The sequence below is a fragment of the Arachis ipaensis genome, chromosome B1 (genome assembly GCF_059453495.1).
Source record: "Arachis ipaensis isolate K30076 ecotype BB chromosome B1, ASM5945349v1, whole genome shotgun sequence".
NCBI classification, from domain to species: domain Eukaryota; kingdom Viridiplantae; phylum Streptophyta; class Magnoliopsida; order Fabales; family Fabaceae; genus Arachis; species Arachis ipaensis.
This window is the reverse complement of record NC_142436.1, coordinates 132,930,169-132,945,828: the sequence shown is the minus strand read 5'-3', so window position 1 is coordinate 132,945,828 and position 15,660 is coordinate 132,930,169. Positions and strand designations below refer to the sequence as shown.

General features: G+C 36.3%; 1 protein-coding gene across 1 annotated transcript; it reads left to right on the top strand.

Annotated features, from left to right (window-relative positions):
• The first annotated feature begins 7,126 nt into the window (after positions 1-7,126).
• LOC110266568 (putative F-box protein At1g67623) lies at positions 7,127-7,825 on the top strand. Its single transcript, XM_021111446.1, has one exon. The coding sequence runs from the start codon at positions 7,127-7,129 to the stop codon at positions 7,823-7,825; it is 699 nt and encodes a 232-aa protein (XP_020967105.1).
• The last annotated feature ends 7,835 nt before the right edge of the window (positions 7,826-15,660 follow it).

The window sequence follows — 15,660 nt, the reverse complement described above, 5'->3', positions numbered from 1 at the left end:
CTTTAACACCAACACACATTCCCAGCAAATTTCCGTAATCAATATGAATTCAAAAACAGATCCGGCAGACAGCCAACCATTATCAACTAAGCAACAGCATAAGACACAACATATGGCCCACGTAGAAAGGGACATTGGCATACAAGGTTAGTACTAGCGAAAGAAGCACAATTGATTCGGACCAGGTAGGCCGCCAGATTATTTTAAAAATATGGAACTGGAGGGGAACAAAACAGATAATCTGGTACCCGAAGGTAAACAAAGATAGAGGTGTATATATCGTGGTGAGGGAAAGCCGTTACCAGGAAGTGGATGCCCAAGAGCCTTTTTGTGATGTGCATGATGAAGAAAGGGTGGTCGGACTGAAATGTCTGCTCCACCTCAGCTGCAGCTGCGCTCCTAGGGACATTGATACACCCCACTCGACGCCGGGGCGCTTCAGTAGCGGGTCTACATTTCCTTGGCACTTTCGGGGGTGTGATGTCGACGGAGTCATCACCGGCCGTATCATAGGACCTTTCCACACCGGGTGACTGAAATATGCGAACGCTGAAGTCGTCTCTGCCCTTGTGCTTGAAAAGCAGAATGTTAGATGGTTGTAGCTTGTATTCATGATAGAACCTTTGCCATCCCCTGCCGAGAGTGATCTCTTTCCACCCCTTGGGGCTGCAAGCAATCTTGTAAGTACGGTTTGAACCATCGGCGACGGTGACGTATAGGTGGTTGCTATCTTTGGGGAGGAGCCCATTCCGTAAAGGCAGACGCTGCAAATAAGGGCATAAGCGGAGTCGGGTTAAGAGATAACAAAAAATGCATTAGGTAGAGTGACAAATAATCGCAACAAAAGGAGCGGAATCGTTAACCTACCATGGGCCGCGACGGCTCTCCGGCCGCTTTGATAACCCTAACGGCGTCATGTTTCGCGTGTTCTTCGGCCATTGGTTCGTCAGAGCACCAACACAGACGAAGAAGGGGATAATCTATAACGTACAACAACCCTCACAGATTGGATAGCGTGTGGAAGCAGAGGATATCAACGGTGAATCTTATCTTATTCACTAAGTGAAGTTATTTATTCAGAGTTCCAGTACCTAGGAGAAAGTGCCTTTAGCCTTCCGTTGAGTCTTCTTCCAGAAGCCATTCGGTTTCGTGCCTCTTGGGCCACAATAATTTACTTTGGTTCTGCTACCCAAATATTTAAAATGTAATTTAGTAATTAAAAATTTTAATTTTCTTATGTTGCAACCTTTCGAATTTTTACTTACGGCTTATGAGGTAACTAGTGCCTCAAGAGGCGATTTTATATTGCGAAAAAAAAAATTTTTTTACTATATTTAACATTATAAATTTAATTTTAGTTCGTATTCGATAACCCATGCAAAAAATTAATTTTTTAAAGGATATAAGTAAAAATTATGTAATAATTAAATTTAAATTAAAAAATACTAAATTTATGTACGTATTATGCGTAACAAAATGAATATCAACATCTGCTAATATTATTTATAGATGACTTATTTATATATTAAACGTTTTTTTTTTTGTGAGTCATATTTAATCTGGATTAACTATATGCGAATTCATATTCATATTCAAGACACTCTTTAAAAAGACATACAATTGTAATCAGAAAATAAAATTTATTTTGGTGATATTGTATTGAACATCTTTAATTATCTTCAATTTTACTATTATGTTATAGTTATTAAATTTTATTTTCAAAATATCAACACATCATGCTAAACATTATTAATTTATGTTATTATTTTTTGACGTGTATAAATAGTATTTTGTCACGGTCACTATTAAATTGATTGTAAAATGAGAAAATTTACTTAAATTTTTTTCAGGCAAAGTAAATTAGATTTTAGTATATATTTAATGTAAAACGACACGGATGCAAGAGAAGTTGGATTTCAAATAGTTTTCTAATTTGTACATTCAAAGTAATACGATATGATCAATAGCACGGGAGGTTAGCGATAATGATAGAGGTTGCTTGAATGTGAATTTACGGCATAGGAGAGAACGTGAATGTTTGTGATGAGAGAAAAGACGAAATAGTGGAAGTGGTTTTACGCCAGCATAACTTACACATAGTGCGGTAGATAATTACATGGGGCAATATTGAAAAAAAAAAAAACCAAAACAGGTTTTGAATTAATATGGTGTTATATATTTTGGTAAAGTCTTTCGTTCCTAACAAAAAAAATAATTATGAAATAATGTTAACTGTTTTCTATTGGAGTACATCCATTATATGATCATGATTTTAATAATTGATTTAGTGGCCAAATAATTAAAAAACCATTTATTTATTTTTATTAAATCCAAGCGTGAACTATATATTTAAATTCAACTTTTTCGCAGCTTATTCTTTTAAATATTAAATACAATTTGTTTAAATTGTTTTATTTTTGAAAAAAAGCTAACAAAATATATAATTACGATACTTTAATAAAAAATTAATGACCTATCAATTCGAATTCCATGCAGTACTCTTTTGTCCATGTTTAATAGCTAATTAATATTTTTTTTAATAAATTGTTTTAATAAATTTTTTGAGATTACACCACACAAAATATTATAGTCAATGCAAAACAATTTTTAAAAAAATGGCTTAAAAAATATTGGGAGCACTATAAAAATTTGTAATGTTCTGATGACTTAGTTAAATACATGCATGTACTCATATTTTAAATAAAATACTCTACATAGTCAGTAATAATTTAGAAATTAAAAAAAAACTTTTATTTTATAGAAAACAACTAAAAAATATATTTTATTCTATACAAAATAGTTTTAAAAAAATGGGTTAAATGATGTTATGAGTGCTATCTAAGTTTGTAATATTCTAGTAATTTAGGTACATACAGGAAAAAAATTGTGTTTTCTTTAATTTCTAATTTATTATTAACTATGTAGAGTATTTCTTTAGTGTCCTAAATCGTTATGACATTATAAATTTTTGTAGTACTTCTACCCTCTTCTAAGCCATTTTTAAATTTATTTTGTATAGAATAAATATTTGTTGTCTTATTATTTAAATAATTTTATTAAAAAATATTCGTGAGCTATTAAAAATTGGGCAGAAGAGTATTGTATAGAATTCGAATTGCTCACCATATAATTCGAGTTAGACTGATTCGAACTTCCCCATGCGTAATTCGAGACATATAATATCTCACCATATATTTTAAATAATTTTATTAAAAAATTTTCATGAGCTATTACAAATTATTGTCATCATTTATTTTGTAAAGAGTACAACTAAAATTTTTATAACAATTATTAAAATAAACATTGTTACGATGAGTACTATCAACATTTCTAATGTACTCGTTACTAACCTATCACATAATAAAAACTTTTAAACTTCATAAAATGCAATTTTTTTTCATACACCGTATTGTGGAACTACTTGAATTCGAGTTAGCCTTGCCTCCATATAGATATAAATGTTGGTGTATTAAAATAACTGCATGGATTACATTTATACTGTGAAATTCACGTTCAATTCGTATTTATAATTTTTATATACTTTTTGTACTATATTTTTTATATTAGGTAGTATATTTGTCCTAATATTTTTTGTAATATTTTTTGCAAAAATTTCATAACAAGTTCGAATGAGTCCAATTCGAACTAGTACGTGAGTTTGTGTGTAATTCGAATCACCCTAATTTGAATTAGTGTGTGGGATTCGAATCAGATTGATTCGAATTAGAGGGTATGTGCGTTTGTGTGTTATTTGAATCATATTGATTCGAATTACATTGAGAGTGGAGTTTGAATTAGCTTAATTCGAACTACATAAAAATGCCCTCTGCGTTGATTCGTGAACCAATTTTTGTATTGGTTGATATGTGTAAATTTTGTCACTCATTAGCTGATATGACTGAATTTCTCTATTATTAAACTTATATGATTGATTATATTTTCTCGAATTTAAAAAAGTAACTATTTAAAACCTGTAATTATAAATTAAAAAATTAATATACTCGTGTTGTTTTTAATATGGCTATGTTTACAATACTCTCTAATAGTTTGCTCAATCGATAATCTATAAAGTCGTTAATTATTTAGTGAATCAATACTCTACATATTTTTATTGTTAAATTACTTTTATGCAGTTAAAATTTTTATTTTCTTTATATTTATTTTACCTCTTCTGCTTTAAATTAAAAAACTCTTTATATTTATTTTAATTCATAACTCTCTTTGTCAAATCTCACTTCTAAACAACTTCGTAGATACCGTTCACCACCGTCACTCGCGTCTCCTTCAACGTCGCGTCTCCTTCGTCGTTTCTATCATTGCATCGCCGCCATCTCGGAGGCATTTCGCCTCACTCGCCGCCTACGTGTCCCATGTAGTGTGGGTGGTGATCCTATTCTGCTCTTCTGTTTTTCTCCTATTTTAATTTTTTTGATCTTCTATTTTTACTCCTATGTTAACGTTTTAAAATAAAATTCAAAATTTTACTTTCGAACTCGTTTAAGTATCTAATCTTAAAAGAAAATTTTAATATTTAAACTCAATACTAAATAATATATTTGGTTCTATTAAATTCAAGTTCCCATTCCCGTGTTAGTTTCTTTTAGTTACTAATGAAAAAAAGATTTAAATTCAATTTTTTAATTTAACAAAATAACTTTAACCATTTAAAGAGTATTTTTATCATTTAAAATTATATAAAAAGTACATGTTACTCTTTTAGAATCAAATGTCTAATTTAACATTGTAAATTTATTAAATGATCTCAATTCGAATTAGAAGTAGAGTTGTAAATAAAAGAAAAAAAATTCCTAGAACGGAAAAAAATATAAATAAAAAAAAGTGAATGATAATTGAAGTGAAATTAGATCTAGATAAAAGTTATATAATTTATTGTTGGATTTGTTGTTGGAGCTTGTAAGTCGGTCCTTAATTTTTATAACGGTATTTTTGTTTTTATAAGATTATCTATAAGAGTATTACGTAAATTAAAATTTAAAATTATATTTTTTAATTCATTTAAACAAATTTAATTCTGATTGGAACTGCCTAATGACACCAGTTCCCGAGCCACATAATTAATTCCCATAATGAATACATTAACGTCTATAATGCTTTTCCACAACCTTCCAGCAAACAATATATACCCGTTCGACTACCACATTTACGATAGAAACTTGTGTGCCCTTCGATTTAGTCCGTATTAAATGTTACACTTCTATCTCCAAAAAACTTTGATTAGGGTATGGAAAGAATTTCAAATTAACTTCAATTCCATGCAATGCACTTTAATTTAGAACAAACTAACGGATAGCTTAATGACTGTTTATGCAATGAAAATATTAGATGTTATTCGAAGCTGCGTGTTTTTAATATTACTATTAAAAATTTTTTTTTTCGCGAACTCTTGTAACCCACGCATAACGAAATACATTGTAAGTATTACATAATAGGAAAAGTATAGGTAATAACAAGATAATTGTTACAGTCACGACCCAAAAAGATCCATAACAAAACCTTCAACACAAACCCTAAAACCGTCAACCATGAACCCTAACCAACAAACAACAAACCCCCGAAACAGTAAACCGTCAACCACATACTACACAAAGATTATACACGGCCGTGGAAGGTGGACCAAGTAGCCAGGCGTTCCATTAGCCGAGCGTTGTCAGCCTCCAGTTCAGCAACACGGGCGTCGACGGACAGACTAGATATCCGCTCCAACTCCAAAAGACGTTCCCTGTAACTCTGTGCCACGTAGTAATTGTAGTCGAGTATGTCCTTACCAGACTCTCCAACAACCGCTTGCAGGGATGAAAAAGCGGCATCTTGCCTGGCGAGGCGTTCGTCGGCTGAGAACCTGCCGTAGGCAACAAAGTTCACTCCGTCCGGTGGGCCCCCGACATGCACCACAAACCCATGGTAGCGGTCGCCCTCGACGTATACGCAATCGTGCGGCTGAAACACTGGAGGCTCCGTCTTAAGGGCGTCACATGCCTTGCGCAGCATCTGCTCAAGGTCCTCGATGATGATAAACTGGTCAGGATTAACCGTGGGGACAACTTCTAGAATTTCAAACCAGGAAAAAAAATGACAATGAGTAAACGTAAAGGATAACCGGGAGAAAGATTATGTGAAACCACCTACCGTCATCGCGGAGAGGGCCGCCTGGGCGAGTTCCTCCGGAAGAAGCAGTACCATCACCAACGCTGGGGCTCGACATTGTTCAAACCCAATGAACAGCGAGTCACTCACAAAACGAAGTAACAACCTTCAGTCTTATTAACAAAATCCTTAGCCAAGTAATCTCAAGCATCGAACTTATTTATATTTATATATGACATGCCTCATCACATTCTCACTTCCAACTATGTATACAAAGTTATCTCAGTTGACAGCCACACCGCTTCCCCAGGGCTTTAAATTCGATAATAAATGTAGTAACCTCACCTATCCGTTTTTCCCACCCTCCACCATATCTACAACGCTTTTTCATTTTCACATTAAACGCGTCGCATCATCTAGTCTCTATGTGATACATGAAACAAGTTTCAAAAACACAAAATTCACATCCATGATACTAAACTACCCTAAACTATGCAAATTACATTAAAGATTAAGTATTAACTAACCATACATTAAATGGCTTAGTAACTGACCGAACCTTTAACATTCTACTGACTGCCCGTTGAATAATGTATACTACTATAGGTTTAGAAAGGTGTAGGTAAGTAATAACATCTGTTTAACAAGGTCTGAACGGTGTATTATAATAACATTAATTGAGTAAATTTAATTAGGAGAGTAATAGGGCAACATTGTTGAAAAATCTTGTTCGTCATCTATTATTTTCAAATAATGAATACCATTCCCCATACAGTGTCCAGCTTTCACCATAATTTACATACGGTTGCTCTAAACGTTTAACATTACGCATGCATTAAAGAGATCCCTGGTCTACTACACTCAAGTGCAGGTTTCCAACAGGGTCGGTGGACTTATAAATATGGAGGCTACACTACTATGACACACTCCAAACCCTATACTCTAAACACGTATCCTCATCCCCATCGAAATAGGAACCAGCAGGAACAATCTGAAAATGACAGTCGAAAGCTGTTGTAACATGGCTTTCATTCCCAACGACATCTGGGTAGAAATAACCATTAAAGTTGCGGCAGACTCCATTCGCGACCTGTGCAGTCTCAGAATGACCTTCAAGGCTGCACGCGATGCGGGAGAGGCCGAGATTGTACACCGGAGTGTCTCCATCCCACCACCGCATGCCACGCCGTGGTGGTGGTGCCTCAACCCGGGGGCAAAGAGATTCTTTGATCGATGCATGGTAGCTAGCAATCCAGAGCTTCTGTTCCGGGAGGCACTTCGGGAACTCTTCATCAGACGTAACGAAAACGATGGAATGAAGATGCTGAATAGTGCAACAAATACCGGACATGTAGCAGCCAAATACGCACTGACCATGACGTTGCTGCTTCGCACGGACGACAACGACGAAAAACAAAGAGGGATGAAAATGTTTCGCGAGCTTGATGCGGCTGGTTCACTCGCCGATTGTAAGGCAATGTGCTTTTCAATTCTGACAATCTCGTGGCCAGGTGAGGTCCAAATGCCCCGTATAGAAGCACAACAAACCGTCTGCAACTCACCTACGTGCTCCACCAGGGGCCACATGCCTCTTCTGTATGACTATCGCAGACGTGCAGCAGAGCGAAACTCCGTCCATGCTTTCGGAGGTGCCGCTCATATCCCCTGCATCAACTGTCGCGCAAACTACGAGATGCAGGCGTTCGTCAACCTCGCATGAGTTTATACAGTAAAATTACAACCTGTATTTTAAAAATTTAATAAATCAGTCCGTACCGTTGAGTCACATACTTGTTATATATTTCGTGTGTTATAATTAACTGTCGAAATTTATATTTTAGTTAATAATTTTTTATTACAACCGGAACCATGTTCTTCTTCAAACCAAAACTTAGGCTAGTTGATGCTTCTTGCAAAAGGACACATGTCACCCCCACATTTGATAACTTTCCAACCGTTGGAAATATCACAGTTGCAGAATTTGAATTTCCTGTTCAAATCACAGGAGCCATCCTCGATCCCTTTAAAAAGCACCAAGGCCAATCTCCCATCGTGAAAATACTCGACACATCTCTCCTTTGGAATCTCAACATGGTCCGTGACAAGAAGAAATACTATGTTGTTTTCATAGGGAGGGTCCCTGGTATCTATAATTCCTGGCCGGCCTGTCATAGCCAAGTTAACCAATTTAGCGGCAACCTCCATAAGTCATACGAAACATTCGAGGAAGCTCGTTTCGCGTTCGAACAATTCCTATCTGCCAGACGATTGCAGACTCAGCTCACCAACAATGGTCCTCCATTGCATCAAATTGATGCAACATCCATGCGACACAACCCATCACCGATTCCTAACCAACTACTCCCTTTTGACGAAGGTATACAGGAGCAACGTCAAATTGAAGGAAGGGACAACCAGTCAACTGTCCGTCAAAGCAACCGATCCAACCAGGGCCGCCGGCAACGTAATCCATACCAGTTTATCCTATTTATCTTCGTCACCATCCTCGTCCTATACTTAACTCTGGTTAGGAAGTAGGCTCATGTTAACCTTAGTTATCATACCAGCATGTTTTACCTGATTTGTAGCAGTCTTACTTTTCACTGTGTTGCATTCTTGACTTTTTAATGTATATTCTAGTCTGTTAGTTACTCTAATGTTCACTTCACGCATAACGTCTGCTTATTATTCCAGGTTAAGTCTTATTAACTCAGCGAAGTATAATTATTCATACGTGATTTTAGCAGCTTAAGCAGTTAATCCATTGTTTACGACATATGAACACATACAGTACATGAAGGCTAACATTCGTAGGTATACACAATTTTAATGTGAACACCGATAATTTTTGTTCATTCTCATATTTTAAATGTCCTATTATGATAGAACGTAACGTTACTGAGGTTTTTTAAAGCAATTAATTTTTTAAGAAATGAAAAGACAAAACGTCGTTTTAGAATAATAAAAATTTTTTTGTTATGAACAGACAAAACGTCGTACGCCTTTTGTAAAAAAGACAAATTTGTTTTTATATAAACAAAATATCTTGTCCAATGTAAGTAACGACAAAAACCACAACAATCTTAAGATCTCGTGCAAATCGTTATAAACTGATACAGCTACTTAAATTCGTTATAAACTGGAAACTGATATAGGAAATGCAAATTACATAAAGGATGATTTCATTGTACAAGGCAACGATGCAAGTAAGGCAAAAATACTACTAAATTCCGTACCCACTCGATGACACCTACAGCTAAAACGCAGAGATTATTATCTGCATAAAAAAATGAACACAGCAAAACGATAAACAACTTCCATGACAAACACAACTGCTTCACTTGCTAAAAGAGACATGAAAATGTATAGCACAAAGTACATTAAGAGGTTTAATTCATCTCTCAACCCTACTGGGAAGTAGAAAACGAGACTTGATGAAATGGAAATGAGGAAAAGGAGTGGCATGACAACAATTTTCCAAGTTAAAAAACTAGTGCACTGCAATGATCGTTAGATTATTGACATTCATGCATCCGATTGAGACTGTATTTCTTCATTCAAGCGAAGTCCAATTACATATAGATTCTGTACAGCTCGGTTGTTACATTTATAGGAAACAGAAGTTTCTTTTATAGAGGCAACATTCTGTGATGAATTGGAGAAGATCTTTCAGCAACCACCTGTCATCAAAGTGACACATTTGAGTTAAAAGTGTGGAAATTGAAGGCAAGTTTTGAAATCTAAAAAAAATATCAGCCGAAAAGAAAGATACAGAACATAAACTTGGCAAAAACTAAGTACGAAACAGCTAAAGTGGTTCATCATCTTTTCTATTTTCCTCATCAAATCAGAACAAAAGTTTTTTAGAGGGACAATAGAAAGTAACAAACATGGGCAGAACGATTCATAACAATAATTAAATTTTCAATAAAAGGAAAGAAGGAACAGTGGCAGAACAATGGGAAAAACAACAAACAAAGACAAGAACAAAAAAGAAGCATACCTGAACCGGATAAGCATAGAACACAAACATGGGTTCCAGCCCAGAGAGCAAACCCTGTCTTTTCCTTTCAGTAAACAAAACACAAAACCCATATTTTGTTTTCCATAGCAAAACGGAAAGAACCGAACATTGAACCTTCTAACAATGTAACAGAACAGAAACTACCGAACCTATGCTACATAGTAAAACTAAAGAACCAAGCCAAAACGATGCAGAAAGATGCAACATTACTCTTATGCTAATAAAGCTTTCACTGCAAATAACATAGAAGAACTGAAAATAAAAAATGGGCCACAAAAAGATACACACTCTAAAGAAATGTCAAGTCACGTTAAATTCAATAAGTTTATTTCCAAGTAAGAAAAAAGGCTGAATAAATGCAGATTCCTCTATCCAGCCAACTCCAAAATGAAAACCATGTCTACACAACAGAATGATTGGAAGCTGATAACATAGCACAACAGAAACACAGTCTCCTTAACATGGTTGTACCTTTCCGGCCGCATTTCAGCTGACGAAGAATGTCGAACCCCGTCTGTCATGTTTGTTAACATGAAACAAGGCTGCTACGTACAAGATTCAACAAAATGAAGGCATAAAATTCACAATATTCGTCGTCTGATCCAGTAAGATAGTCTCCATCCGCAGCATGTTTTTTATCCCCGATTGTGTTCCTCCTCCACAACAGTTGTTCAGCAAAATCATGCATGTTACAGAAAAATTAATCACGTTCAGATTCATATGACGTTACCCATGCAAAGAAAAGCATATTCCAACTCAAAAATTATGCAATTGCTCCAACTTCCTATTCTAATGTACGTTACAACGACCTAGTCAACGTAAACAGTAACTGATGTTGTTAATACCGTGCTAACAACGTACCGGTTATTAATTAAGTGGCCAAGTGTTGCAGTTATGACGAAGTAGCCTGTGTTTTATAAAGATAACATTTCGAAATGCCTATGGTTGACAACATCATTACACCTACCAACCGGGGATGAAATAGAAGTAAAATGGATCAAGAAATAAAATAATAGTGCTCGTTTGAATCAACGTCGGAAAGGAGTTGTGGAGTTGTTAAAACTAAAGCAACCGTATCTCGTGGCATTTAAGTACAAAGGAGAATCTAAATTTAAATCCAACGTGATTCGTTCGAATGCTTCCTAAATTGATTACTCGAGTTTCAGAAGTTTCCATATACAAAACCCCCCGAATGAATCGGAAATTTATTTCCCATACGGTGGTCACCGTGATGGAAACTTGTGAAACTTGAATAATCAATCTCGGAGTCAATCGAACGGACCACAAGGAATTTAAATTTAAATTCCCCGTTGCACTTAAAAACAACGAAATATTGTTGCTTTAGCTCCAACAACTCCACAACTCATTAACGACCTTCCTTCAAACAAACAATAGGATCTTCTCTCTTTATCCATTTTACTTCTATATCATCCCTGCCTGATACGCCGTACGATATCCAAAATTTTTTCTTTCGTTGAGATAAACATGTTTCCGGAAAATTTATGCGAGCAACTGTGATCGGCAACACATGCTCCTTTACATATTTACAACCAACTACGATAACTTAATAGAATGTTAGTTCTGTATGCGCAGCGGACATTTGGAAAACATTTAATGTTGAAAAGGAATCAACGAGAATGAAATGGATCATCTGTTTCGTGTATTGTTTCACGATTGTGGTGGAGATTGATAGACTCGAATAAAACAACCTTACGTCATAAAACCAATATAGGCTGAACGAACTACGATTTTTTACTAACCGATTCAACATGACGACGTGCTGGAAGGAACATGGAGCTGCTTGATCAAATTGGGATATTCAACCGAATTTGAAGATGCTCTTTTCTACATTTTCGTTGGGACAGAAACCAAATGCTACGACTCTGCACAGACCGGTCTCCATGGGGCGCCTGCGGTACGGGGACATGTACTGCAACAAACAAAAACAACAATAGTTAGATGTACTACTCCAGTTATTCAAATAAAATGTTTTCTCACGATTGAGGGAATTGTAATACTCAAATAACTAATATGACAACAGAGGAATACGTATTACTGAATGTGCATCTTCCGTAACTTCTTCAACAAATTGAACAACGTCATTTTCTGGAATGAATGAGATATAGTCAGAGTATTTCTTCTCTAACCGTTCTACGCAAGGAACAAATAGGGGTGGACATCATTTGGGTTTTTCACAAAGCCAGCCTGCATCTATATCGGAATACCCTATCAAGAGTTCAAAATCCGTTACAAACGAATTTTATTATTTAAATTCACTTTCTTCTATAAACCAGTCATTATTCCAAATTATTAATATCCGAATTCAAATGCCGGTTTTCTAGGAACAAATATTACTCCTACTGCTTCATACACTCAATTCTAATCAGACTTAGGTCAAAACAGCACCTTAACAAACACAAATGGTGAAGAAACACAACAAAATGCATCGGTAATATAACGGAAACAAGCTGAATAAAACAAATTTAGAGAACTCTCACACAAAATAAATAAATTAAGGACACTGCTTAAATAACCCAAAACCAACTTCGGCATTAAGGTCTTACAACTTTTCATGACAAACCTACTAATACTTGGTTAACCTTCCAATAAGGCTTCACCTAAATTTGTTATCGCCTGCAGCATACTTTCAAAATAAATTTCTTTTCCTTGTGCACAAATAGAAATCATGTAACACGAGACCTTTCCAGCAATAACAATAGCACAGAAAGTTATTTCAATGGACCAACTCCATGCTCATAAATTAAATGTGCTTTTCAAGTTTCAATTGAGAAATATTTATAATGTCAACTACCATCTACTACACTTTATGCAAGCAAATTCTTCTACTACGTTTCATGAACGCATTTAGACCCTTTAACAATTACCATCATTCCAGGATGGGTACACATATATATAACTGAAAATTATATATAATTCATAAAGTATCGAACACGATTTTTAATGGATTTTCTTCCCATAATTTGTTTACTTGGAAGACTCTAACCGAGGAAAATTCTAAATTCACTACCATCGTTTCATTTACTATTCAATATAGGCATTCAACCAACGATATTCATCTCCAACTGGGACAACAAAGGATAGTTGACAAAAGAGGAGGTTTCCATGCGACAGGAAAGAAACGAAATTATCAACTTCTCCCGTACTTTCGAGCACCTATCACATATGTACGACAATATTTACCAATATCAATCCACGTCTTAATTTATTATCCACTAATTTTAAGGCAATCCTCAACTTAAATAAAAAAATTAAAAACGAGAAAAGGACATACCTTATGGTCACCGACGTCGCTAGCTGAGACACACCAACTGAATTACCTTTGCACTTCCAGAACAATATTACTTTTGCATCCGCATCAGTCATCCCATACACTCCCAAAGCAGTCTATGACAAAAAATTTATAACAAATAAATTAAACGTTTTAAACCTAACAAATCAATACCATGTTTCATAACCAAAGTATAAATACCACGATCTCAAAATAATGGTGATGAAACTAACATTATTTTCAATCCCGGTTTATGCCGCCTACAGTTGTCCCGCCTCTATGAACACTCGGTAATCGCTGACATCAACATTCACGACTTCATCCACCTAATCGAAGGGTGTATTAGAGCAGTCCGAATGCACATCTCTCAACCTCTATCAAACATGTTTCACACTCAATGATAAAATAAATCACACCGAAATTTTCAATGACTTTCAATTCACTGACACACAATTACACAGACCTGAATGGGAGAACATAGACCGGACGACTTACGACGGAAACCGCAGCGCATGATAGAAACCATGGAGTCCACCTCTCATACTGATTGCGTTCAATCCAGGATGGGGTTTTTATTATGGTAGAAACCATGGACTCCACCTCTCATTCTGATTGTGTAGAATCCAGGATATGGTATTTATTATGCTAGAAATATCTGTTATCGTTACTTGAAACCTTCTACAGTCACCTATTTTGATCTTATCCTCTTCGGATAAGACAACGCAATCCTACCCCAACTAAACTCCAGCCCACCAGAAAAAAAAACCGATGCCCACCCTTCATGCCACAATTAATTGGACCCATAAAACTCGCACCAAATTACACATTAATTTTTTTTTTGGCAACTTTCCATCCTAACAGAAAGCCCAGACCACAAAAAAATGGGATCCCTCAACCCTTCATGCGACCTGCTACTGCACGCGACACTTGTTGCATCCTCCTTCCCGAAACTGCCGCCGCGGCTCCTATACCCGTGCCTTCTCCGGTTTAGAAGTATATCTTCTCGCCTGTCGTCCCATGTATCGGAGCTTTCGCCTACCTCTTCCTAAGCGTCACTGTAACTCTGTTCAACAATCGCCCCCCATCTCCCCTTCCTTGAAATGCCACCGCGACGACGGGAAGCGCGCCTACACTATGGCTTCCTACGATGTCATCCTCTCGGGTTAGGTTGCCACCGGCCGTATCTGACTTCGTTTCCTGGATGTGCTCTCCTCATTGCTGACTCCTCACGCCGGCACCATCCGTTTGTCGCTCAAGCTTGGCAGAAACTTGTTCCGCGTGAAGATGAAACAACCCCCGCTCCTTGGGGTGGGGGGAGTTTATATCTCACTGCCCGTACCGTCTGTTGAGTAGGTCACCAACTTTCACCGTCCATACGTTCGTCGAACAACAACTTGCTGTTTCTGCCTTTGCAGAAAATCAACGTAGGCTTCGCATGGTTCCTTTCGTAGTCAAGAATGGGGTTTGGATGAATAGGTGACTCGGTAAGCGGGTGACGGTGCTTTATAATGCATAGGGTTTCTTTGCTCCAAACCATTACTAATGAAATAACCATGAATGCTTAAACCTTACCTAGCCCAATCAATGTCCATACTTGTCAAAAAAATTCAAACGCCCATACCTTTTAGTCCAAAAAAAGCCAACTCACTCCAAGAGCTACACATGTGAGCCGACTTCGCAACTGTGGCTTTTTAAATAGACAACACGACACACCTACCAAAAATGTCAATACCCCTACTGCTTCCCAGGTTAACCGTTGAACAGGTTTAAGAAACACCTTGCACCATTCTTTTATGTTTCTACCCCATAATAATACCATTAAATCTGCACCATCAACATCTTTAATTATATATCTTCACGGTACTGGGGCATGGAACAAAAAAAGCCCAGTGAAAGTGAATGGATCATTTGAAAACTTTCCTAATATTTGAACCCATCAAATTGCATGTTTTATTAACTATTTTTTATAGGGTCGCTCTAGTGTAAAAATACAACTTTATACATATATATAGATGTACCTTTTTCTTATATACGATGCTGACACGTGTTGTTTTCAATTTACAGGATCAAGCATGTCTTTAAAAGGTTACTGGCGCTCATGGGAGGCTGATTGAGCCGAGCTGGTGGCGTGAAATTCAATGGAGTTTGATTGTGCTGGACCCGTTGGTGGGAGTTTGTTAAAAATTGGGCTTTGCTGAGCGGGAATAAAAAAATTAAAGGAAAGGCAGTATTAACTTGGGTC

Excerpts from the sequence above, each read along its gene's own strand:
- LOC110266568 (XM_021111446.1), top strand. The coding sequence starts at position 7,127 with ATGGCTTTCATTCCCAACGACATCTGGGTAGAAATAACCATTAAAGTT.